The sequence below is a fragment of the Dipodomys spectabilis genome, unplaced genomic scaffold (assembly GCF_019054845.1).
Source record: "Dipodomys spectabilis isolate Male_0828 unplaced genomic scaffold, ASM1905484v1 ptg000233l, whole genome shotgun sequence".
Taxonomy (NCBI): Eukaryota; Metazoa; Chordata; class Mammalia; order Rodentia; family Heteromyidae; genus Dipodomys; species Dipodomys spectabilis.
This window is the reverse complement of record NW_024870910.1, coordinates 899,410-925,081: the sequence shown is the minus strand read 5'-3', so window position 1 is coordinate 925,081 and position 25,672 is coordinate 899,410. Positions and strand designations below refer to the sequence as shown.

Genomic DNA, 25,672 nt, shown 5'->3' with positions numbered 1-25,672 from the left:
GGTTAAAATACAGAATATGTAACTGTGAATTACAGGCTCAGAAACCATCGAGATTTCCAGTAAGATCATGGACCACAAATGCCAAAGAGGCACCAGAGTCCCCCAAAATGTAGCAACAGCCCCACCTCTCAACACTTTTTACATGAAGCACAACTCTGACAAGCCACTGATCTTATGGTCTAGTCAACGAGTTCAATATCTTCTAGCCTGAAATCCTCTTCTAACCTAAGATCCAGTGAAAAGCGTGAAAAGCTGTGATGGGAATAATCTTGGAAGAAAGTTGAGTATCTTGTCCTAAGTACTCAGGATCTAGACCAATGGCCTCTGCCTCCTTACCTGGCTCTGTGGGCCGCCCCCTAGTGACCAGAATGTCCCCTTACATGACTGACTTTTTTGTTTTGTTTCTTGTTTTTGGTTGGTATTGGGGCTTGAACTCTGGGCCTGGGCGCTGTCCCTCGGCTCTTCAGGTCAAGGCAAGCGCTCTACCACTTGAGCCACAGCGCCACTTCCAGTTTTCTGAGTGGTTTATTGAAGACAATAGTCTCTTGGATTTTCCTGCCCCATTTGGCTTTGAACCATGATCCTCAGATCTCAGCCTCCTGAGTAGCTAGGATTACAGGCGTGAGCCACTGGCACCAGGCACATGATTGTATTTTGTCAGTATTGGAGATTGAACTACTCAGGGCTTGCTAGACAAGTGCTTTATCTCTTCAGGCACTCCCCTAGAGATAACCTGTGATCCTCCTACCTCAGCCTCTTAAGTAGCTGGGATTATGGGTGTGGGCTACCTTACCTGTTACTCACAATTATGTATGTATATATGTATATGTATTTAGTGCCAGCATAGTTGGGGCTTGAACTTAAGGCCTTGTATTCTCTCCTGGCTTTTTTTCCCCCCTCAAGACTAGCACTTTAACACTTGAGCCACAGTTCCACCTCCAGCATTTTGGAGGTTAACTACAGATAGGAGTCTCACAGCCTTTCCTGACCCAGCTAGCTTTGAGCCTTGATCCTTAAACCTCAGCCTCTTGAGTAGCTAGGATTATAGGTATGAACCTGAAGAAGGCATTGAATCTTATCACCAAAAGTGAGATGGGGTTAATCAAAATCAGGGCCATTTTACACCAGCAAGTTGAGCCATGAATTAGCCTATGAAGACCCTGGATTTTCCCCACTCCCCACAACCTGGGCGGGCCTGGGCTAGATCCGGCTAGATCCGGCCTGGGAGCCCAGGATGGGGTCTGAGTTCCACTTAGCCAAGCCCAAGGCTTCAAGGTCTGACAGGTTTCTTGTTTTCTGAATTCATCTTTCTACTGGATCAAGTTCAAGTTTCCCCCTTAGTAGTCGTTCAAGCCTGTTACTTAGAAATTTGTTCAAAAAAAAATTCTAGAACATCTATTTCCTTTCTGTTTTCATGAGTGTAATTATCTATGACAGGTAATTAAAATTCATCTCTACCTACCTGGCAGAACATTTTCTCACAAATTACAACTTTGTTCCCACATGCATGACAGCTTTTTTTCCCCCTGCTGCTAACACATAGAATGTCTGTTAAGAGTATAACATTTCGTATAATTTGTTGCAGTTTCTTAGAAACTTTTGGTAAATAGCTCAATTGTCTGCTGGCATCCAGCCTCCAAACAACCCTCTTGAGTTCTCTGAGAGGATTTTCTTTAAAGACATTGAGTCTGAACTCATGCCTCCAACAGGAATCCTTGGCAAAAAAATATAATTCCTTTTTCTAAAGTTTTAGAAATATTTTTTATAAAAAAAAAAAAACACTGAATACTGAGTTCTAATAACCCAATTTTTCAAAAGCGTTGTTCACTCCATGCAAAGAATTAGAACAACCACTTTGCTAATATTTACCACTGACCCTCCATTTGCTCGATTAAACCAGGCATCCTTTTCTTTTCTTTTTTCCTTTGTGCAGATACTGGAAACCTCATAACCCCACCTTTTTTTTTTTTTCTCAAGGCTGGCACTCTAATTCTTGAGCCACAGCTCCATTTCTGGCTTTTTGCTTGTTAGTTGGTGGTGTCTCCTGGACTATCCTGCCTGGGCTGGCTTTGAATCACAGTCCTCCAATCTCAACCTCTCCAGTGGCTAAGATTATAACAAGAACCACCAGCAACCAGCTCCATTATTCTTGAGGGGGCTTTTAAGCTGACGAGCAATGCCTTCATCCACTTACTCATTTCTCTCAACATTTCCTTCTATTTGCTGACACGAGAAAAGGGGAAAGTAAAAATGTCTCATGTTCTGCTTGCAGATACTAGCAGATTCAACATGATCATCTAGAATATTCTCCAGGGCCTCATGCTGGGCTTGGCTTGAGTGCTCCTCACAAAGGTCTTTGAGCAAAGTAGAGACACAAAGAATTCCTCATTGCTGCCTGCTGTCCAGATGTCCTATCACCTTACTAAAGAGAACAAACTTGGGCTGCCGCTGGCACAAGCATTTCTGAGAATTTACCTCCATGTGCTTTGGGAGATTAACCTCCCTTAGCGCCAGCGACAAGTTTGCTTCGAAGACTCGACCCTTGTATAGCAAAGAATTTTGCCTTTCCCGTCCCTTGCCAAGAAACGCCAGTAATCTTTACAGCTGGGCCGGAATTTCCACAGCTGGACAGATTGCACAAAGACTCCATGCACCAGAGGGGCGCCCCTCCTCAGAATCTGAACCCCAAAAGCACAGCCACCTGAGGGCTGACCACAGTTGGCAGGCTGTGGAGAAACTCCAGCTGGGCACCTCAAACTCGCTTTGTTTGGCTCTAGGACTAAGGATGCATAATATTGCTTGGGGGGAAAAAAGAAAACTCAAACTGCAGAAGATTCCAGCTGCTTCAGATCCACAAACCCCCAAAAGTACAACTCAAGATTGAGAACATATGGTCATTCTCTCCGCCCAAAAAGGGGCTACTCAATGATCTCACTCACAAATCTCTCTCTCACCGCCGTGTACACCCACAACCCAAAAGGATGGTCATGATATTCTTATTCTAGGTGATAGGGCTGTCCTCTGGCCTTACAATGGTGGTCTGTGGAGGAATTTAAACTAATAAGGGTGTAAGGGTACATTTTGCTGTGAGAGTCCCCAGAAAAAGAGGCCACGGCATGCAAAGTATCAGGTGGAGAGAAGAGGTGGAGAGTGCAGTCAAGAATCCAGTGCAACTGGAAGTGGCACTGTGGCTCAAGTGGTAGAGCGCTCGCCTTGAGCTGAAGAGCTCAGGACAGCGCCCAGGCCCAGAGTTCAAGCCCCGCAACTGACAAAAAACAAAACTAAGACTCCAATGAAGATCCTACAAAAAGAAGGGGGAAGGGATGGGGAGGGGAGGGATGGGTGTAAAAAGTCCATGAGATGGTCATCTCAACCACAGAGAGAGAGAGAGAGAGAGACAGAGACAGAGACAGAGAGAGACAGAGAGCAGAGTTGTGGTTCAAATGGTAAGTTAGCCTTGAGCAAAAAATCTCAAGGACAGAGCCCAGGCCCTAGTTTAAGCTGAGAACCAGCACAAAAAAAAAGAAAGTGGAGGAATAAGAAAAAGAGAAAAAAGGAATCTAGCAAAACAGTCTTTTCTTAGATTATATATTGAACTGGAAAGGGAGGAGGTGAGGACCTTTGTAGAACTTTGAGACTGTAGCGCCCTCTGGTGGCAATCCTGTCCAGTAAGGTTTTCTTTTTCTTGGACTCAATCATCAGCTACTCTATCGTGAAAAATAAGCAGCCATTTTTGAATTATGCGTACTCAAGCATATTCCAATGGTGATATCTCATGTCCAGACTGGTACAGGATCTTTGGCTCTCTTCTCTCCTGTGATGAATGGGCCAATTATCTCTCCCAATGAAGGTCAGTTCATTGCACCGTGGGAGAGGCTGGTTGATGTCTGGGACCACAAGGCTCAGAGTTCACTTGGGAGAGGGTGTCTGCAGGCCCTTGCTGCAGGAGACAAGATCTGCGAATGAGGGCTTGAAGCCAGCCGGAGCAGACGATCGGCAATGAACCAGCAACAAGCTGGAAGTGGAGGCGTGGCTCAAGTGGTAGAGTGTCAGCTTTGAGCGAAAAGACAGTGTTCAAGCCCCAGCACTAGCCATCTAACATTTGTTAAACTAGAAATGTTTTTATTTAGTAGTATTGAAATAAATCACTTCACCCCAAAGAGGACAAACATGAGGCAGCTGTGTCATTCAGGCTGGGACGCCAAAGTTCCATTCCTGTGTCACGTTCATGATGTTGAGGAACGCACGCTCACAGACCCCAGGAACCTACAGAGTGCAGACTCACCCCCAAACCACCCGTGGCATCTGTGGCTAGTCATGGGACCCAAGCCCCAGCAATTACTTGAATAGACAGAATGTCTTTTTTGGTGCCAGTACCCTGGCTTGAACCAGGGCCTTATGCTGTTGCTTGGCTTTCTCACTCAGGCTTGAGCTACACCTGTGCTTCCAGCTTTTTGCTGGTTAAGTGGAGTTAAGAGTCTCGTTGTCCCAGCTGGCTTTGAACCTTGATTCTCAGATCACTGCTAGTGCCGCTTACAGCTATTTGCTCACTAATTGGAGATGTCTCGTGGCCTTTCCTTGCCCAGGCTGGCTTGGTAGAGCTCATCCTGCTACCTGGCTATGATTACAGGCATGAGCCACCATTGCCTGGCTAAATCTGGACCCAGCAGGAGGGCAGCCCGGGTCCAGATGTGGGGAGATCTCACAGGCTGAGAGGTCACCATAGCCCCAGGAGGAGGCGAATGCTACTGAGAATGGCCAGGAATCTCACTCCCTGGCGCTGGCTTTTCAGGTCCTCCCACTGAGTCTTGGCATTGGAGGTGACTGTTTGCAAGAGCTGGGATGTAGCAAATTACAGATTACCAGATTTCAAAGGCTGGGGCACCCGGTTCTTGGAATTGATTTGATAAGACCAGTCTGAGGAACACATGGCAGTCCCCTATTGCACAACCTGACAGCTGCCAGACAGGAACCGCCCCCAGCTGAGCCACGGGCTGACCACTCCCACGTGAGCCAGGGCAGCCCAGATCAGTGAGCCAAGCACTGCGGGACCTGAGTGGCTTGGGACGCTGGGAAAGCGGATGGCAGCTGTCCCGTACCAGGCCACTGGAGGGAGCTCACCTTTTATTGGTTGGTCATGGGGCTTGAACTCTGGGCCTAGGCGCTGTCCCTGCACTCTTCAGCTCAAGGATAGCGCTCTACCCCTTGAGCCACACTTCTCTTTCCTTTCAGCTCTTGGGGTGGGGGGGGGGGGGCCTGGCAGGGCTGCCTGCTGCAAATGACAAACAGGCACACGTAGGGACCCCATCATTCTTGGTTCATGTCCTAACTGTGGTGTGGTCGTGGCAGGAGGTGGGTGCTTGGGACGTGACCGGGTCATGAGGGTGGAGGTCGCGGGAACCCACGGTGCTGTCAGGCAGCGAGGAACCAGTGAGCGTGGCTACCCGCGGTAAGCGCCATCTGGGAGCAAGGGAAGTCTTCACCCTGGTTCAACAAGCCCAGGCCCGGGGTTTTGTGGATCAAGGAGGTCCACTAAAATCCACGTGATGGCCACCATCTGCCCAGCCGCCACTCAGCGCTGGGCCGAGGACGTGGGTACCAGGCCATCAGTTAAGAGACCGGCTGGGAAAGGTAAAAGGCTGTTTAATGTCAGACCCAGTTGAGCTCACAAAGAAACCGCCTTCCACCGAATAAAGATGCTAACAAGGTCACTCTGGTTCTGTCGGTTTTTTCCTTTTTAATACTCACAATTTCTCTTCTACAGCGTTCTGTGCAGGTGACTATACAGGAAGGAACCCCATCAACTGTCGCATCAGTAATCCTCACTGGTGGCTCACCATTTATAAGGAAGACATCATTCCACGCACGGCGCAGGGACTCTCGTGGGTGCTCCCTGCCTTGTCTGCTAGCGGCCAGCCAGGAAGTCGGTGGTCACCCGCTGGGCCTCAGAGTGTGCAGGGGGCAAGGCGCGCACCCACCCGACCGAGTCCTTCGCTGCACGAAGGGCAGGCGTCAGCCCACTTCCCCCGCTAGCCACTGCGAAAAGCGTGCGTAAGGCAATTGAATGGAGCGTCAAGGGTTCGTCTCGCTAATGCCAGAAACACTAGGACGAGGATTCCTAGCTTCATCCACCCGATGGGCCCCTGCGGCCTGGCCTCCAGGAGCAGGTGCCGCTGCCTTCACCCGTCAGAGGGTTATAACCTGGAACCGCAGGGAGGAAGTGAGTTAGAGGGCAGCCTAAGCCAGCAGAGGGAATGGCACTCGGAAGGCTGAGACCTAGAGGATCGAAGTTCAAGGCCAACCTAGACAGAAAAGACCATGAAACTGCCCCCTCCCCCAACCATCTCCAATTAACCAGCTGGACTTGAAGCACAGCTCAAGTGGTAAAGTATCAGCTATGAGTAAGCCTGGTGAGAGTTTGAAGACCTGAGTTCAAGTCCTGGAACCAGTCCCCCACCCTCCAAAAGGTCAATCATACTCATTATTAACCGTGGACCCAGATGGCATGATCCATCTATGTATTCCAGCTCTACAATTTAAGCTTTGCCTCCATTTATAGACCAACTGAAATAAAGAGAATCTTACACCCCACCCCTGCCTCAACTTTTAAGACTTTCTTTTGGTGCCAGTCCTGGGCTTGAACTCAGGGCCTAGGCACCGTCCCTGAGCTGCTTTTGCTTGAGACTACCACTCTAACATCTCAGCTTTTTAGAAATGAGAATCTCATGGACTTTTCTGCCCAGGCTGGCTTCAAACCATGATCCTCAGACCTCAGCTTCCTGAGTAGCCAGGAGTACAGGTGTGAGTCACTGGCACTGGGCTTGCTCTTAGACCACTGATCCTCCTATCTCAGCCTTCAAAGTGCTGGGATTGCAGGCATGTATCCCTATGCCCAGCTAGATCATCTTACTTTTAAGAGGTAAAGAAACACATCGTACATGTGTGGAAAATTCTAACTGTCGTCAATCATTGATTTGGTACTTACCCCCTCCCCGCAAAGGCTTTTTGTCAGACTTCCGTTTGGGGATGACAGATGATGTAGAAGGCTCAGGAGTGTTGTCTTCCTGTTGGAACATACACAGGCTTAAGAACCAATGTAAGCTGGGCGCTGGTGGCTCACACCTGTAATCCTAGCTACTCAGGAGGCTGAGAGCTAAGGATCATGGTTTAAAACCAGACCAGGCAGGAAAGTTCCAGAGACTCATCGCCAATGAACCATCAGAAAACCAAAAGTGGCACTGTAGCTTGAAGTGGTAGAGCACTAGCCTTGAGCAAAAGCAGCCTAGGTCTTGAGTTCAAACCCATGACCGGTCAAAAATAAATAAAAAATTTAAAAATCAACGCAAACATGCTCTTGGGACTGAGGGTATAGCTCTGGGACAGGGCACTTGTCTAGGATGCTAGAGGTCACAGGTTTAATTAATCCCCAGCAACACCACAACTGTAGCTACTTAGAAAACATGACCTGGGCCAAGTGTGGTATTACCTGAGGCTTTCTTGCATTTCCACGATAGCTTTTGCCCTCCTGCATGCTGTCCCACATTCCAATCTTCTGTCTCCGCCTCTCTTCTTCAAGCTGAGAGAGAATCCCACATTAGACAACATTCAGAAGCTACCACTGTTCCCAAAGATGCCAATTCTGACAATTCTTTTCTTTTTAAATTTAAAAAAAAAAAAAAATCCTTAAGTAGTTATACCATGTAGAAATGTTCCCTAAAGCCCAGCGCTGGTGGCTCCCACCTATTATCCTAGCAACTCAGGAGGCCGAGATCTGAGGATTGAAGTCCTGGAGACACTCATCTCCAATTAACCATCAAAAAGCTAGAAGTGGAAGGGCGGCTCAAGTGGTAAGAGCACCAGCTTTGAGGGGGGAGGAGGAGAAGCCATGTGGGTATTCTAAGGCCCTGAGGTGAAGAACCAGTCCCTGGACACCAAAATAAAACAAACAAAAGTTCCCCAAACAAATCTTTGCCCTCATTTTACTCAGAAAAGCTGCTGTACAAAGCCAGGTGTGGTGAGACACAGCTGGAATTCTAGCACTCAGGAGGATCACGAGTTCAAGGCCAACTTTGGTTATGGTATAGGAAGACAAGCTCAGACACTAAAGGAAAGGAAGGGAGGAAGGCGGGGAGGGGAGGGGAGGGGAGGGAAAGGGAAGGGAGAAGAAAGGAAGACAGGCCCTCAAGACCTTTTGCTGTACACACTGTGTGTGGAGCAGAATGAGAACAGGGCGCCGTGGAGCTCCCCTCACAAGGAGGGCTTTGGTTGTGGAAGAACTCCTGGAGCACCAGGTGTGGCCCCAGCCTTGTCACCTGGGGAAAGCTGCTTAACTGTGCTGGGTTCCAATTCCAGGGTGTGTGTGTTTGTGTGTGTGTGTGTGTGTGTAGTGTGTGCAGCCACAATCTCAGCTTTTCCCAATTCCAGGGTCAGTGTGTGTGTGTGTGTGTGTAGTGTGTGCAGCCACAATCTCAGCTTTTCCCAATTCCAGGGTCAGTGTGTGTGTGTGTGTGTGTGTGTGTGTGTGTGTGTGTGTGTGTGTGTGTGTGTGTGTGTGTGTGTGTGTGTGTGTGTACAGCCACAGCAGCACGCACCTGTCTCAGCCAGGGTCAGTGTGTGTGTGTGTGTGTGTGTGTGTGTGTGTGTGTGTGTGTGTGTGTACAGCCACAGCAGCACGCACCTGTCTCAGCCAGGGTCAGTGTGTGTGTGTGTGTGTGTGTGTGTGTGTGTGTGTGTGTGTGTGTGTGAGTGTGTGTGTGTGTGTGTGTGTAGTGTGTGCAGCCACAGCAGCACGCACCTGTCTCAGCTTTTCCCTGTGCTTTTCCACTTGTGCGTTGAGTTCTTCTTGCATCCTCAAACGGGCAGCTGCTAGGGCCTCTTGTCGTTTAACAACCACATCAGGTTCTAAGATATCAAAAAAAGAGATGGAAGGCACAATGCAAACTGGACCAATACTGAGTCATCAGAGCTACGCATGGCAATCAACCCCAGGTTTTACACGAGCAGTCCTATACATATGCACACGCTCTGCTGCTCATGGTGACAGAGGACTGTCCTTCCATCACGGTCCTTAGCTTTACCTATACATTGATCTCTCCAGAGTCATTCTAGGCACCTTACGAAAATGCTACTGCAGAATGTCTGGGGTAGTGGCCCTGTTACTGAAATCTAAGTGCTTCCCTGGCCGCTGAGAGATTCTATTATACAGCGTGGCGACCTCACTTGGAGCCAGTCTATAAAGTCTCCAAACAAATAAAAGTTTTCTGAATGAAACTTGCCAGGCACCTGTAGCTCACACCTGTATTAGGATTACAGTAGTTAGGAGCTACTCAGGAAGGCTAGATCTGAGAATTGCAGTTTGAATCCAGCCCAGGCAGGAAAGCCTGTTTATTTCCAATTAACTATAGCCAGAAGCAGGGCTATAGCTCAAGTGTGAGAGTGCTAGCCTTGAGCAAGAAAGCTCAAGAACAGGTCCAGGCCCTGAACTCAAGCTCCCAGGAATCCCCCGTCCCAGCAACACACACAGTTTTCTGAATCTTTACCGATCACTTCACTAGCCCAGGCCTCTATCAGAAAGAAACGATTGACACTTTACTCTTGCTGGCAAGAGCCAAGTTAGCAAGATTGCTTCTCAACCAACTAGCTGGGTGCAGTTCTTTTTTTTTTTTTTGGTCAGTGGTGGGGCCTGAACTCTGGGCCTGGGTGCTGTCCCTCAGCTCTTCAGCTCAAGGCTGGCAAGGGTGCAGTTCTTTATACCTGTAATCCAGGCTACTACGGAGGACGCTAGTACAAGGCTGAAGCACATAACCCTATCTGAAAAATAACCTAAAACAAAAAGGGCTGGTGGAGTGGTTCAAGCAGGTAGGCCATAAAGCTCTGTACCCCAGTACTGTAAAAAATTTAAAATAAATTAAAAAATGGTGTTCCAAGACAACTTGTTTTGGGGTTTTGTTGGTCGTGGTGTTTGAACTCATGATTTCTTCTTTGCTCAAGGCTAGTGTGGTATCACTTTGAACCACAGTGCCACTTGATTTTTCTGAGTAGTTTATTTAGAGATAAGAATCTCATGGACTTCCCTGCCTGGGCTGGCTTTGAAGCCAGATCCTCAGATCTTGTCCTCCTGCTCTCGACCTTCTGAGTAGCTAGGAATTACAGGCCCTGCTTAACAAAGTTTTCACTCAACTTCACTAAGGGAAGACTATATCTCAGGTGTTACTTTGTGTTTGTACTTCCTTTCCTGGCCACACCCACAAAGGGTAGCTTCCAGCTGAAAAGACTGCCCTATGACACAGAAGTTTCCCAGACAACCAAATGTAATTGGAATTCAGCCCCCACCCCCTTAAGGATGGAGGCGGGGGGGGGGGGGGGGGGGGGGGGGGGGGGGGGGAATACTGGGGTTTGAACTCAGAATCTTATAGTCTACCCATCCGCTTGAATGACTCAATCAGCCCTTTTTTGTTTTGTTTTAGGTTATTTTTTCAACTGGGGCCAACCTCACACAACAGTCCTCCTACCTGTGCCTCCCCAGTTGCTGGGATTCCAGGTACACAGGAGGTGGATATGAAAACCCGCAGCTGACGTTCTATTCACCTGTCACGGTTCTAGACGGAACCCAGTATGTGGACCCACCAAGTACAAAGAACTCGCCAAGTTCCAGTTCTAGTTCATCTTAATATTAAAGCCACTCAAAATATGTGCAGCATCAGGTAGCTTTTCCAGACTCATTAAAATCTCTGAAACAAACCAGAAAACCACTACATGTACAACCAAACCCACTTCAGAGGCATAAAACGCCCTCAACCGTGTTCTTGTTACTTTTGACAACAGACTAACTTCTAAACGTCCAAAGCAGGTGCAGAGTCCCGCCCACATTTCTATGTCAGGCACTAACCGACAGCGGCCTCCGCTTGTTCCAGCTGCCTCTGCCTCAAGGCCCTCAAACGAGTGGAAAGCTTCTGGATGACCACGTAGAGGACGATGCAGCTGAAGAGGATGTACCAGCCATAGGTGGCCAGCAGGGAGCCCACTGGGGGGGTAAAAAAAAAAAAAGGTTTCAGAAACTAAAAATGACATGTCTCAATTGAACTCCAGCAAGTTCAAGGAGCGCAGCTCCTCTTTCCAGAGGAGGAAACGATCTGTCAACTCGCTCCTCGAGAGGCTGTAATCTGAGGATCGCAGACAAATCCGTGAAACTCTGATCTCCCGTAGAGCAGCAAACAGCCGGAAGTGGAGATGTCTCTAGCGGCAGCCCTTCAGAGAAAAAGCGGAGCACACAGAAGAAAAAAAAACTACGCCTCAATCTAAGGAGCACTGAATTGGGGTACTTCTCAACCATCTGGAGCGTGGGGCACAGCAGGTGGGGTTCTGGAAGACGAAGAGGAGTTTCCCCGACTGGGGTGACAGTAGAGGGCGTGAGGGGAAGGGGGGGCTGGAGGGAAATGCCGGGGCGTTCCGGGGTCTGCCCCGGAAGGCCTGGCGGCACCCAGAGCGAAGGACCCCGGAAGGCAACGTCCACTCGGGGTGCAGGCCGCACCCCACCCCAGGCCTTGCCCAAGCCCGGCGGCCGGCCAGGCCTCCCTAATTCCCGCCCCGAAGCGGCGGAGGTCGTCCCACCGATCATGGCGGCGCCCCGAAGGCCGGCGGCGCGCGGGCCGCGGCCCGCGGCTCACCCGTGGCGTGAAGGACGCGGAGCCCCTCGGTCTCCAGGGCCGGTCGCGTGGACAGCTGCTCTCCGTCCGGTTCCATGGTGGCGACTGGCGCCCGGCCCGGCCCGCGTCGCCTTCAGCCAACACTTCCGGTCCGTAGTTACGTACACGTGGCACGCCCGACGCGGCCCTGCTACCAACCAATAGCGGATTGACTCCGCCCCGACGCTCGGCCAGTGGCTGAGAGGGAGCGGCAGTGGGAGGGCCTAGGCAAGGCGGACCGGAAGCTGGTTTTGCATTCCCTGGCGAGCTGGGGGTGGGTTCAAGATTCCCGGGTGTTACCGCGGTGGGCGGATCGCTGGCCTCGGATTTCCGACCGAGTGGGTCATCGTGCGCTGATTGGACGGCGAGGTGAGGCGGTCAGGAGCCTCCGAGGACCAGACTGGCGCCCTCACCCCGGCCCGGGCCTTTTCGGTGTCTGGGCTGGTAGATCGGCGCCCCCAGCCCTGCAGCGTTGCAGGAAGGCACCAAACACGGAAGATGGCACTTTCCTCCTACTTTCCGGCCAAAAACGTCCCCAGCAGTCGGGAGGTTTTGATCCCGAACCTGTTGGAAAGGAATCGCCACCTCCGTGTCTCCGGCTTTGGGTGGAGCCAAACTGTCACCAGATGTCATTGTTTATAGCAGTGTCAGGTGACCTCTGCCAGTCCTGGCCTTCCTCCACCCCCTCCCGCCATTTAGGTGGGAACTGTAACCACCCTATCTCAATTAGAGCTGGAGGGTCTTGAGAGTTCAGAAACAAGCCAGTTCCCAGGATGGACCCCTCCTTCACCATGCACGCAGGGCCTGGGTGCTTTTAGCTTTGTCCTTCAAGGCTGGCGCTCTACCGATCTGAACCACAGTTCTACTCCCTGCTTCTTGGTGGTTAATTGAAAACCAGAGTCTCACATTCCTGCCCAGTCCGGCTTTGAACTGTGATCCTTAGATCTCAGCCTCCTGAGTAGTTAAGAGTACTGGCACGTGAGTGCCCAGCAAGGCTTGAATGTAATCTTAAAACCCTCAGCGCAGACACTTCCTGTCTGGAATTAGTTTCATGTGGCTTGGCATGAATCTTGCTCCTGTGCCCATCATAGTGACTGCCTGGTTGACCCAGATGTGAAGCAAGAGCCACCATCCATTGCTGGCTTGTGGAGTTCCTCCAAGGGGACCTCAACGGGCACCACTGTCATGCAAGTGCTCCCCAGTGTGCTCAAGATGGCCCTTGGCTTGAACTGTATTCCTAAACCTGGGTGATTTAATCTCATTTTATATTAATGGTATTGAGAAAATCTATCAGGTGGAGCCTAAAGGAAATGAGTGTGCTATAGTACATGTACAATGACACATATATACTCCACTGTGACAAGATACAGCCAAGAGGCCTTCTAGAGCCTGCACCACACAAACTGGGCTTTCATCTGTCAAAACTGTGCTAAATAAATCTCTTTTCTACTGGGAGAGAGCAGAGGTGACATTGTCCCAAAAGAAATGTACACTTACATATATGTAAGTGTAACCCCTCTGTACAGCACCTTTATAACAATGACAGATCTCTTTTCTTCACAGAATTAGTCTGCCTCAGGTATTTCCTTGTACTATCTGAAAATGAATGGTAAGTTAATGGAGACTTCTATTGAAGGACTGAAGTTCATAGGCCATGGCAGAGAAATTCCTGCAATCTCTTCTTCACTGTGTCAGACATCTTAAAAGTAGATACCTCAAATCAGGAAACTGGATATGTAGCCATCAATTTGAATTCAGGAAAGAGCATTTCTTCTCACTTATGGAAAACAGTGAAACATCTTGTTTTTCTTATCCTATTGGGGCCTGAGCTCAGGCCCTTACTCCTGTTTCATTTGGCTTGCTTGCTCAAAGCTGGTGCTGTAGCGCTTGAGCCACACCTCCAGCCCAGCTGGACTCTATGTACACAGTATAGAGGTGTATACATTTAACTAAGATTTAATGGACTTTTGAGTGTATGGACAAAGAGCCTTCAGTTTCTAGCATGACTCAGGTGTCATCTTTGTTCCTTGAATCGAGAGATAAGTACCTAATCTAGGTCCACAGTTACTGGAGCACTCTGCTGAATATAACAGGTATTTGCAGATATGGGATAAAGGTGCACAACAACCAGAACTCCCACTTGTCACTGACTGCAGAGACTAAATGACTGGCCCAGATTCATCATTCCTTCTTGAGGCCATAGCCTTGCTCTAGCCTTCAGGTTCAAAGAGTGATTTCCCCATCATTTGATATCATCTTCACCAAGTGCTATTGCTTTGGCTAACAGCAAGTGGGCAGAGATAAGTGGGTTGGTTTTGAGTGCAGGCTTTCAGGGGCCGAAGATATTGAGACATATATTTCCAGGACACTCAAGTCATCCATGGGTGTGCAATGAAATCCAGTCAGCGAGTTAGTGATGAGACCAAATGGTGGTAGTTGCTTAAAACTAGAGTTTTGAAGTGTTTTTTTTAATGTGGTACAATCAACCGCAAGCCTTGCCTCTTCAGCTAAGTATAAAGACAAATAGCTGACAGTGGTTTCATAAATATCAAAATAAGGGGCTGGGAAGGTGGCTCAGTGGTAGAGCGCTTGCCTTGCATGCCTGAGGCCCTGGGTTCGATTCCTCAGCACCACAGAAGCAAAAAGAAAAAAAGCTGGAAGTGGCACTGTGGCTCAAGTGGTAGAGTGCTAGCCTTGAGCTGAAGAGCTGAGGGACAGCGCTCAGGCCCAGAGTTCAGGCCCCACGACCAGACCCAAAAAATTAAAAATAAAAATAAATCAATAAATATCAAAATAAGGCCCTATTCCTTGCAACTGACATTTTTGGAGATTCCTGGAGTGCCTTTAGATTATGCTAATTATGTCCACAAATATAACTACTCATTTCTTCAATGTATAGTTCTTAGAAACTCAAACCAGAGCATGACCGATTATAGGCAACATCACAAAAAGATCCAAATCCATCTTAAGCCCATTGAAGTCTCAGTCCCCCTGGGACTGCACGACTCTCACTTGGTACAAGTTTCTGTTCTTGAAGCTTAAAAATGTTCTGGGTTGGGGTAAAGCCACGTATTCTGGTCCTCTGCCAGCTTTGGAAAATCCTTTCTGGGAACAACGGCGCACCTGATGTAGCAGGGCTTTTTCTCCTTGAGCCTCCAATACTCCCACTGGAGTCTGGTGCCCACGGGGGCCTCGGTCCAGGTTCATTCAGGAAAATGGCTCCCAGCTCTCAGTCACAGCTACTTCACCGTGGCTTCTCAACAGCCAGAGCCACTCAGTAAGGTAACTCATAAAACTGGACCCTTACTCTTTGTGGGGGTGCTGGGGTTTGAACCCAGGACCTTATCCATGCTTAGCATGCACTGTACCACTGACACAAGCTCCAGCCACACGGGAAAGCCATTGTCCTACCTAAGAGCAGGGCCCGTGGGAAGAAAGGCAGTCTATGCACACGGCCTCTCACTGGTGACACTGACAGCCCGCCTGGCTCTCCTCCAGCCCACCATGGGGCACTACTCAAACCCGAGGCTTCACAGAAGCTACTGCTCCTTGCAGCTCTCCTCCTAGTCAGACCACGGGGAGCGTTCTTCACGAGGCCAGCTTATCAGTTTATATTTAGTCTCCAAAAGACCATTCTGGAATATTTAGAAGTGTTCTTCACACTTAGAGTCACCAAAGGAATTTAAAAATCAAACCAAGGAAAATGGAATGTGGAGAGGGGCCCAGGGCACTGGTACTTTACAGATCCTTCCTAGTGAGGCCAGCACACAAGGAACACAGAGCCTCTAGGAGCTGGGGCAAGCATGCCTTAGCCTGCCCAGCAGGGAGCCCCGCCTCCTCCCCCCAAACCCTCACACAGGCTGGAGGATGCTGCCCCTCCCTCACATGCCACCACCCAACCAGCAGCGTCTTAGACTTACGATGCAAACATCCACGCATGGCAAGGACGCCCAGCTGGACGCCATCCTCCCACATGCAAACTGCGATGATGGAGCACCACGCTGACGCTTGCTATGTGTGTGACTTTTATTTTCACTATTTGTAGAAAACTGACATTTACGTTTCCAAACATAGCACCCCCCCCCCCAAAAAAAATCAGCAGCTTAAAGTGTTTCAATAATGCTGATAGATTTCACTTTGCTGCCACAAACCCACATTTCAAAACCAAGACTTGTCCAGGACAGTTTATCGCTCACGACCCGTTTGCAACAGTGTCTTCCTCCATCTCTTCTTCACCATCATCGGTGGGCCCTGCAGAAAACCACACGGCAGAAGTCACGCTAGTTCTATGGCTCCTGGGTGCCAGGCACTGGAGAGGTACAGAGAGACCCAGTACCAGCAAAAATCAAAACCAAAGACTTTCTCATATCATTCTTGACCACAGCACCTGAATTGTTGGAAGTACAAAGACCAACAGGGTTTTCTGACCTGATCTGCGTTCTCTGCCAGGGATCTGCCCAGACTGCAGCAATCCTTTGAGCCTCTCCACTTCAGCCAGAGTTGATGCGTTGGCTATAGCATTCTAGAAGAAACCACAGAGACGGACAATTAGTTGCAATCGACTATGCACCCTCCGCAAAATGCCCACAGAAGTTCACAGCAACTTTTCCACAGAACATTACACAGTGCTGAACTGGGGGAAAGGCTTTATTGGCCTATTACAATCAGTCTAGAAACAGTATGCCATGGTAACAACCATTCAGCGATAAATGTATCCTGGGAAAATAAGAAAGACTTTTTTCACTCCAATGCCCTCAGTTCAACTAGCTTGTGCAATGAATTCAAATCAAAGTCCCAACAAATTACTTTCAGGGCAATTTCTCTCCCAGAAACACAACTGATCCACTTGGAGTGGGCAAAGGAGTGCACATGGCTCAGAACTTGGCGACTGTCCTGTGTATCCCGACCCCTCCTCCCCGCTGTGGAACAGGAAACAAAAAGAATACAAAATCACCTTGATTGCTTCCACATCTCCTGGAGATGGACCACCTTTCTTTTTGTCAGTTGGCAAACCAGCACCTGGATTAAAGCTTGGGAGGGAGAAAGAAGATACTGTTAAATCCCAACTCTTGCAAGTTGCTTCTCTTTTACTTTCAAAAAGGTACTTTTGAAAGTAATAAAACCAGTGTAGTATCTTATCTTTGTTAACAAACTGATACAAGAACTCTCTCCTTCAGAAACACCTCTAGACTCCTCTTCCTCCAGAGAAAGCCCAACTGCACACAATAATGCATGAAGATGAAAACCAGGAAAGATTTGCTTTGCTAGCCGGGTAGAAATTCCATGTCAAGGATGGACTAGGGGTCGTCACAGACCACAAACGCCCGAATTTAGTCCTGCATTCATGAATGCAGTTTTCCCTTCAATTTTGTAGGCAGTGTTTCTGAAGGTGAAGTAGAGTTAAGTTGGATATCCGTGTCTTACGTTTTGCTTCTCCTGGCAATATCCTTTGCAAGCTGTGCACCCCGTTTGCCCTTGAACATTTTCTCTGCTTCCTGACGCTCCTACAGCAACACCATACACAGAGTTAATGCAAACGGGAATACCACATGCCCTGAGATGCATTCCTCAGAAAACACGGAAGAACTACTCCTTAAGCACCTGGGACTGGAGAAAACACCAACAAGCCCATCTCAAGCTAGAAGACCCAGTGGTCACGGCCCCCCCATGCGAGCTCCTGAGGTGAGTTCCCTCTCCCAGCCAATAAGGGACTCAAAGAAACAAAGAAAGGGAAGAGAAAATAGACCCCCAAGAAGAAATAAGCCACCATGTCAGAGTTGCTCAGAAGTGGATTCTAGTGAACTCTACATTTCCTTGGGAAATGTAGCTAAGCAGACAACCCAGCCTGTGGCTCTTAACATTTTGCCAACACTGCAATGGCCCAATGCAAGAGTATCAATTCAAAGCCCTGCCATAAGCTCTGCATGAGAAAATTTACTTAATATTTTCTTTCCCATGCACTAAATGATCAGCTACTAGATTAGGCAAATGAGTAACAAAAAGATAAAGAAAATCACACAACTCAACACTGACTAAAAACCAACAGAGTATGACTTACTTTTAATTTTACTTTCTGGAAATCGAGGACTCGAACCTGTGGGACTTTGTAGATGACGTACAGTCTGTAATGCTTCTTATTTGTGACAGGGTTTCTTAGGATGCTAGGAGAAAAGGAAGCGCACAATACCAACCCTGGTCATGGCACTGCACTTGAAAACTCCATCTAAATGGCAAGTGTCTGTCCCTGAAGGAGAGTCCACCAGCCTTTCTGCTACCAAACACCACTGAGGAAGCATTTTCAACATTTGGTTTTGGAAGGGACTTGTTATAAACTGATTGCCTTAAAGTTAAGGTTAATATAGGTGCTATTTTAAGGACTTCCCTTTTTAAATTTCATACCTTAGATATGTCAGTGATTTGAGAGATGCCAAAGGGTCCAGATCCCCCTGTAAAAACAAGGGCCTGGTAAGCATGCAGACACCGCAGACTACCCATTTCCTATCTTGACATGGAGACTGCCTTGAGAGCATCTTTTATTTTCTCTGCCCTGACACCCAGCACACAACCAATGCTTAACCAGCTTCTATGGAACACACTGGTGACAACACCTGTACTTCTCTCAGTCTGGTATTAACTCTGACTCAACATCAACTTCCTGTGGCATTCCTGCAATGGCGATGCACAATGAATGACTCTGAAAAGAAACCAATGTGAGAGCTAGTATGTTTGGAGCAAGGTATTACGTGGAGAACCTCGGGCCAGGATCTTGGTGCAATGTCATACCTCCCAAGTGCCTACAAGAGCGGGCTATCTTTAGGAAAAGTAACTTTTATGCTAGGACCTCCCAATCCTCATCAAATAACTTTACACAAGGTCAAGGTGAACAGAATTAGGACAGACGGACACACACACACGCGCACACACACACACACACACACACAGACGGACACACACACACCAGAGCAGAACAAAATAGACGAAGGATAGTATTTGATACTGAAGCTAGGACAGCAAAAGTAAAACTCGATGGTCAATAACGACAACCAAACTACGGAAAAGCTATGTAAGTAGACAGAGTATGGACAGAACCAAAAGTTCTAGACTTGCTGGTGATGGCTTTCCTGCAGGCAGCAGCCAGGGGAAGGCACTGAGGCACATGGTAAAGATGAAAACTCCCAAACAGGGGGAAAACAGCTTCTAGACCACATGAAAGCACTAACAATAAAGACTCACAAATTAAGCTGCACTTAAATTAGGAATGTCACCCTAACAATTTTAAGGCAAGACACGGTAGAAAAAGTACCAGCAACAAATATGATCCAAAAGATCTCTCTGGTATATAGGAAGCTCTGGATTCAATTCCCTGCACGTGTACACGCACAGGCGCGCACACACACACAAAGACCCAAAACTACAACAACTAAAAACAAAAACACCATAAAAGCAAAATAACCTTAAAGGCCCAGATTCTGAAATAATGAAGCAAAAGACAAAAATGATCATTCTCTGTGAAATTTTCTGGGCTAGGATGTAGCTAGCCTACCAAGTATGAGGCCCTGAGTGAAAGCAAAATAAATTACTTTTCTCAATTTTTGCAGTTTTCCCTAAGAAGCATGCAGGTGCTTCAACCCTACCCCTCAAACACATCTCTCTGCCCCCATCCCACCCCCTGCCCAACTCACCAGTTCCACAAGACTGTTGTTGGTGAGAATGAGTTCTGTCAGACAGGGCAGAGCCTGGTCAAGCCCCTCACCTATGCGGCTAAAATAAAGAACAAAGGCTCTTAGTAAGAGTAAGCGAACAATGAAGCAGGCTCCATCTTCAGAGGCTCTCAGACACATTACAGCTTGCCCCTGTAGTCCAAGCCACAGGCTGAATGAACACGCAGTGACGTTAGCATCCTCCTGGCCCTCTCCCCAGACACACTAACAAAGGTGGGGGCTCCCAAGCAGAAGAAACAGCTCAGCATACCTCATGACCTTTGACTCCATATGCACAGCTTAGTTTTTTTTTTTAAATTATCTTTTATGAGTTACTGACTTTTTTTTTTTTTTAAAAAATGTGGTCCTGAGGAATTGAACCCAGGGCCTCATGCATGCTAGGCAAACATTCTACTACTAAGCTATAATCCCAGTCTCTCACAGCTTAGTTTTAAAAGTATACCATACTATAAGAGAATAGTGAGTCTATGAAAACGATTATCTCCAAATCCCCCAACTTACCACCTAATACTTGTTTATAAAACTCCAATAACAGCCGGGCGCTGGTGGCTCACGTCTGTAATCCTAGCTACTCAGGAGGCTGAGATCTGAGGATCGCGGTTCAAAGCCAGCCCAGGCAGGAAAGACCGTGAGACTCCTATCTCCAATAAACCACCAGAAAACCGGAAGTGGCGCTGTGGCTCAAGTGGTAGAGCGCTCGGCTTGAGCTGAAGAGCTGAGGGACAGCGCCCAGGCCCAGAGTTCAAGCCCACGACCGACAAAAAAAAAAAAAAAAAAAACTCCAATAACTTTCTCCAAGAAAATCTAGAGCTGATGAAAAGAGGGCAACAGAATCTCAATTTCAAAAAATTATATCCTAAATATTAGCTGTGAAAAAATAACATTATGTACATATGTCCAGAGAAAAAGTTTGATTCATCCCTAAATTTTGTACGTTCACATCCTTTTACAGATCCCCTGACAACTGCTTTAGAAGCCTACATACATAGTAACATGTTTCCAAGTTAAAGGACAGAATTCTTATGATTATAAAAATATAGGGGCTGGGAAGGTAGCTCAGTGGTAGAGCGCTTGCCTTGCATGCATGAGGCCCTAGGTTCGATTCCTCAGCACCAGATAAGCAAAAAGAAAAAAAGCCAGAAGTGGCGCTGTGGCTCAAGTGGTAGAGTGCTAGCCTTGAGCTTAAGAGCTGAGGGACAGCGCCCAGGCCCAGAGTTCAGGCCTCACAACTGGACCCCCCACCCCCCCCAAAAAATACAAGATTTCTGAGAGGATAAATGGGAGAGACTGGCCCAACGCTAAATGAATTTCTGGGTCTTTATGGAAACGTGCTATTCACTTCTCAGATCTTTACAAGAAGGAGTTGCACCACACCATTTATTCTAGGGGGGAAAAAATCCTCTCTACTGGCAGTCACTTACCATATTCTGTTGTTGTTCACTAATAAGGTTTTCAGTCTTCTCAACAAAGGAAAGCCATCCAGTTTCCTGATTTCGTTGTCAGAAAAATCAATAGCATCGAACTGGTCTAAGGTAGCTCCTAGATTTTCTATGACAGGAATTTTATAACCTGTCAAATGGAGGGGAAACATACATGCAGGAGGTATTAATAATCAACAGGTCCCATAAAACAGCAGCAGCATTTTATTTCAAGGTAATTTGACCAAAGCTTTCCTTTATGCAGGAAATAGAGACCTACAGTCTTTGGATGTCAGACAGTCAGACACTATGCAAGGTATTGAAGATAGAAAACAAGAACCAGGATGTGATAAATTATACAGGACTCTGGGCATTCACACAGCGAGGTCAAAGGACACTCTTAGGAGGAACACAAAGCCGCATGCAATGCCTCTGATCGTATAAAATAACAAAGTGAATTCCAGGAAATGGGAATGCTTTTGTCTTCTTGTCTTGCTTGTTTATGTGTCTTTGGGAGGGTGGGAGGGGGTAACAGAAATAGAGGGACAAAGGGTGAACAAATGCAGCAGTGGTATTCACTGGACATTCTGTTGAAAATGAATTACTCAACAGGTGGGTGGGGGCGGGAGGGGAAAAAACCAGGAGAGGGTGAGGGAAGGGGTGACACTGTCTAAAAAGAAATGTTCTCATTACCTGATAATGTACCCTTCGGTGCATCACCTTTATAAATAACAATTAAAAGGGGAAAAAAATCCCCATTGAGTTGGGTGCCCTTGTGCCATGAAGACAATGACAATGGGTATATTTGCTAACAGTAATATTAACAACATATATTTATAGGACTCTTTACATGGTATGATCACGATTCTAGTAACAGCCAGTGCCTTCGCGCTTGTTCAGCCACTGGAGCCGTTCTCCCCACTGGCATTCCAACCGACCACATGGGTGGAATCCATCAGCAGGTGCTCAGGACATCACGGCTGGTCCCTTTACTTCACCTCTGCCAGCTCCAACCCAGAGCTGAAGGCCAGGGGCACATCACACAGTGGTGAATCACAGTGAACAATCCACTCACACACTGGTGCAGTTGAGTGCCTCATACCAGATGCTAGAAGAAATGAGCCCAACCAAAGTTCAAGTACATAAATGAGAGCTGAAAGGTCTGCACCCAAGTACTATACCAAAATAAGTGTTCTCAACATTACCTGTACTTCGGATAGGTGTAGAAACCAATGTGTGCCAAGGGGGATGGGGGGAGGGGACGCTGGCATCATAGCCTTCTGCAAGAAACTTAATGCTAAGTAAAAGCCCCGGGATTCCCCAAAGCTCAGCAAGTACCCCAGCAGACAGCTGAGCACACAGGTGCACTTTCACTGTGGCTGCCTTGGCTACCATCACACAATCCACAATCTTATCCCAGAGGAGAGGGGAGTGGTAAGGAGAAGAGGGGAAGTTAGAGCACCAGAACAGAACTGTGTAAGGTCTTTGCACTTGCTCAGCTGATGGTTCTACCACTTGAGCCATGCCTCAACAGTGGCTTTAAAAAACAAAACAAAAAAACTCGTTATATTTTGGAGACTAACTACAGTGGACTTTTCTGCCCCGCTGGCCTTGAACTGTAAGATCCTCTGGATCTTAGCCTGCTTACTACCTGGAAATAGCAGACGTGAGTCACTGGCCACCAGTTTGAGACAAGTTGCTGCGCAGATAAATGAACTTTCATTATATAACTAAGCCTCAAAGTAATACATCCAAACAACTACAGGGCCTTGAGGAGTTGGGAAGAGATTCCACCATTGAACACCTAAGAGGTGAACACACAAGACTTGGCCAAACATTTCAATCTTGCAAAGGAGAAATAACTAGGTAACAAAATCTCCAGCATAAATGCACCGGGTGTGGATAGCTCACCCCTGTCACCCTAGCTACTCAAGAGGCTGAGATCTAAGGACCTCAGACGGGGTAGGAAAATCTGTTCAAATGGCCACCAAAAGTGGACCTGTGGCTCGAGTGGTAGAACACCAACCTTGAGCCCCTTCTCCCCCCCCCCCAAAAAAAGCTCAGGAACAGTGCCTAGGCCCAGAGCTCACGCCCCAGGATCGCACACACATACACACGTATACACACGCGCGCGCGCACCCACAGCAAGAGCATGATGGAGCGGAGGAGGGGGTGTGCGGAGAGAAACGGTCGCTTTTCTCCCGTGACTTCCTGGAAAAATACGGGGCCTGGGTGGGAGCATCACGGCTGCACTGGTCCCCCTCTGCCCCACCGTTTCCGGGCTCCCCGTTACTACTCACTAGGCGCTACTGGAAAACCAAGTCCACAACCTGTGGGGGGGAGGAAGGCGGGGTGGGTCTGGGAGAGATCGAGGGAAGAGGGGGTGACACCGCTCGGAAGGAAAGGCGCTCGGGAGTGAAGTTAGCCGTCACCCCTCTGTGCGCCACCTTCACACTAGCAGCTGAACGACAACAGCAGAGGCAGGAAAGAGAAAAGAGACACCCGTGGGACTCGAACTCACGCCCTCGGGTAGCGCGCGTTCACCCGGGGGCCCCGCGATCGCCCGCAACCAGAGCCCCGGCCGGCCCCCGGGGGGGCCGGGGCGACGGGCGGACACGCCGCGGCGGGGGCCGGCCCCGCGCCCGGCCCCACGCGGGCCCCAGGCTCCGGCCTAGGCGCACGCGGCGGGGCTCCGGGGCCTCCCGCCCACCGGCCCGTCCGCCCGCCCGGGGCCCGCTCCGGCGCACCCCGCAGGTCCAGCTCGCGGTCCCGCACGGCGTTGGTGTACTGCGCCGCCTGCTCGATCAGCTCCGCCGTCAGCTTCACCATCCTGAGCCCGGCCGCCCGACTCACGGCCGCCGCCGCACAGCCGCTACCCGCAGCCTCCCGCCAGAGCGACGTCCCGGCGTGCCCCGCGCCCGGACGCCACGACGCCGGGAAGGCGCCGGGCGGCCCCGAGCGCAGCCCGCGAGTGCGCGTGCGCGGCTCGAGCGCCAGGCCGAAGCAATCGAGAGCCCAGCGCCGGCTTCTGAGCTCCCCGGCTGGGAAGGAGGCACCGCCCAGTCAGGGAAGGGAACCAGAGTTAGAGCGTATCGATTGCCAGAATCTGATAGTTGTGTGGGAAAATGTTCTTAGGAAAGAATGAAGTTATTTGGGAATGACAGAATAGCATTGCAGTGGATTACTCTCGAATTTTGCTCAGGAAATGTATTTTTGTTCCATACTCCACGCTTTCCTATAATTTTGCCTTGTGATTCAAAATTGTAAAAAACAAAACAAAACAAAAACACCTTAGATTTACTTTAATTCCAGAAAGCGCCTGTAGGTGGCGCCCCTGAGTCAGAGACCCGGTTTTACTTAGCCCTTTTGCTGGCTTACAGACTCAGGCCTATAATCCTAGCTATTTGGGTGGCAGGTTTCAGAGGATTGTGGTTCAAGGCCAGCCCAGGCTTAAAAGTTCAAGAGACTGAAGCGAGGGTGGTGGGTGCCTGGCATCCCCAGTCCCCATCCTTGGGCATAAAGCAAGACCCTGCCTAGAAAATAAGATATGCAAAAGGAAGCTAGGGAAGTAGTAAGTGATGAATCTCTTTCACAGGAAGTATGAGACCCTGCTCCCTCCTCCCCCAATATATTAGAGAGAAGCCAGGCATGGTGGTACACAGCTTTAATCCCATCAATGGGGAGGCTGTGACAGAAGGGTGAGTTGGAGGCCGACTTGGGCTATTTCTCAAGACCTGGTTTTTATTTTTGAAAGGGAAAGTTGTATGGATTTCCCTTGCTTCAGCACACAGTCAGGGCCAGAAATCAAACCACAAGCACTTTTACTCATGTTTGGTGTGTCTCTAGGAGATTGCAAACAACTTTTTTTTTTTTAAGTTCCATTTCTCTTGGTTGGATTGTCAGCCTAAGCATTTGACATTTTGGGTTGTGCAATTCTTCGTTGCAGGCTGTTCTGTGTATATTTGGTTTCTTTCTTTTTTCTTTTTTGTCAGTCATGGAGCCTGAACTCTGGTCCTGGGTGCAGTCCCTCAGCTCTTCAGCTGCCGACTAGTACTCTACCACTTGAACCTCAGCCCCACTTATGGCTTTTTCTGCTTATGTGTTGCTGAGGAATCGAACCCAGGGCCTCATGCATGCAAGGCAAGCACTCTACCACTGAGCCACCTTCCCAGCCCCTCTGTGTATATATTTGGATGGTTAGCAGTATCCCTGGCCTCTACTCACTAGAGGCAAACACATCCTCCAGATATCAGAAATGCCTCCAGACATTGCCAGAGTCCTCGGGGAAGGCAAGAGCCACTCCTAGCTGGGAATGAGGTTTTTGTTTTTATTTTTTGGTCAGTCATGGGGCTTGAACTCAGGGCCTGGGCTCTGTCCCTGAGCTTTTTCACAAGGGTAGTGCTCTACCACTTTGAGCCACAACACCACTTCTGGTTTTCAATGGTCAATTGGAGATAAGAGTCTCATGGACTTTCCTGCCCTAGCTGGCTTCAAACCATAGCCTTCTGAGTAGCTAGGATTACAGGCGTGAGCCACCAGCGACTGGCTAGAGTGGTTTTTTTGTTTGTTTTTTACAAGATGTTCTCTGCCCTGGGATTTTAGTGCCTGGAGACATCATGGAAAAGCTAAGAGTCATCTGGCCAGCCATCAGTAAGGCTGGCCCAAAGTAATGGTGGGGATTTGGAGGGTGATGCTGAACCCCAGGACCTCTGCTATTCTGTATAGGTAAGCAACAGACCTAGGGAGGTTTGGGATTTGCAGAAGGAAAGCAGCAATAAGGCCAAGGCTGACTCCTTTTTCCCTCACAGCCTGGTTGCCTCCCATCTGGCTGGGCAGAAACTTCAGAATA

The 25,672-nt window shown here is 48.7% G+C and overlaps 2 protein-coding genes across 4 annotated transcripts; both read right to left on the bottom strand.

Annotated features, from left to right (window-relative positions):
- Positions 1 to 5,712: 5,712 nt before the first annotated feature.
- On the bottom strand, positions 5,713 to 11,805 carry Selenos (selenoprotein S). 3 transcript variants are annotated; one of them, XM_042698591.1, is made up of 6 exons: positions 11,667 to 11,804; positions 10,889 to 11,023; positions 8,795 to 8,901; positions 7,487 to 7,576; positions 6,986 to 7,070; positions 5,713 to 6,201 (listed from the first exon to the last, which is right to left on the bottom strand). In XM_042698591.1, exons 1-6 carry the CDS (start codon positions 11,740 to 11,742, stop codon positions 6,125 to 6,127), a joined length of 570 nt encoding a protein of 189 aa, XP_042554525.1. In that variant the 5' UTR covers positions 11,743 to 11,804; the 3' UTR covers positions 5,713 to 6,124. The 3 variants fall into 3 exon arrangements, with proteins under 3 accessions (XP_042554525.1, XP_042554526.1, XP_042554527.1); XM_042698592.1 differs by having other exon boundaries at positions 6,986 to 7,064; positions 11,667 to 11,803; XM_042698593.1 differs by lacking the exon at positions 7,487 to 7,576 and having other exon boundaries at positions 6,986 to 7,064; positions 11,667 to 11,805.
- Positions 11,806 to 15,696: 3,891 nt separating this feature from the next.
- Snrpa1 (small nuclear ribonucleoprotein polypeptide A') lies at positions 15,697 to 23,747 on the bottom strand. Its single transcript, XM_042698577.1, has 9 exons — positions 23,571 to 23,747; positions 20,827 to 20,974; positions 19,367 to 19,445; positions 18,084 to 18,130; positions 17,743 to 17,845; positions 17,109 to 17,188; positions 16,639 to 16,714; positions 16,113 to 16,206; positions 15,697 to 15,935 (listed from the first exon to the last, which is right to left on the bottom strand). The coding sequence occupies exons 1-9, from the start codon at positions 23,650 to 23,652 to the stop codon at positions 15,877 to 15,879; spliced, it is 768 nt and encodes a 255-aa protein (XP_042554511.1). The 5' UTR covers positions 23,653 to 23,747; the 3' UTR covers positions 15,697 to 15,876.
- Positions 23,748 to 25,672: the final 1,925 nt, after the last annotated feature.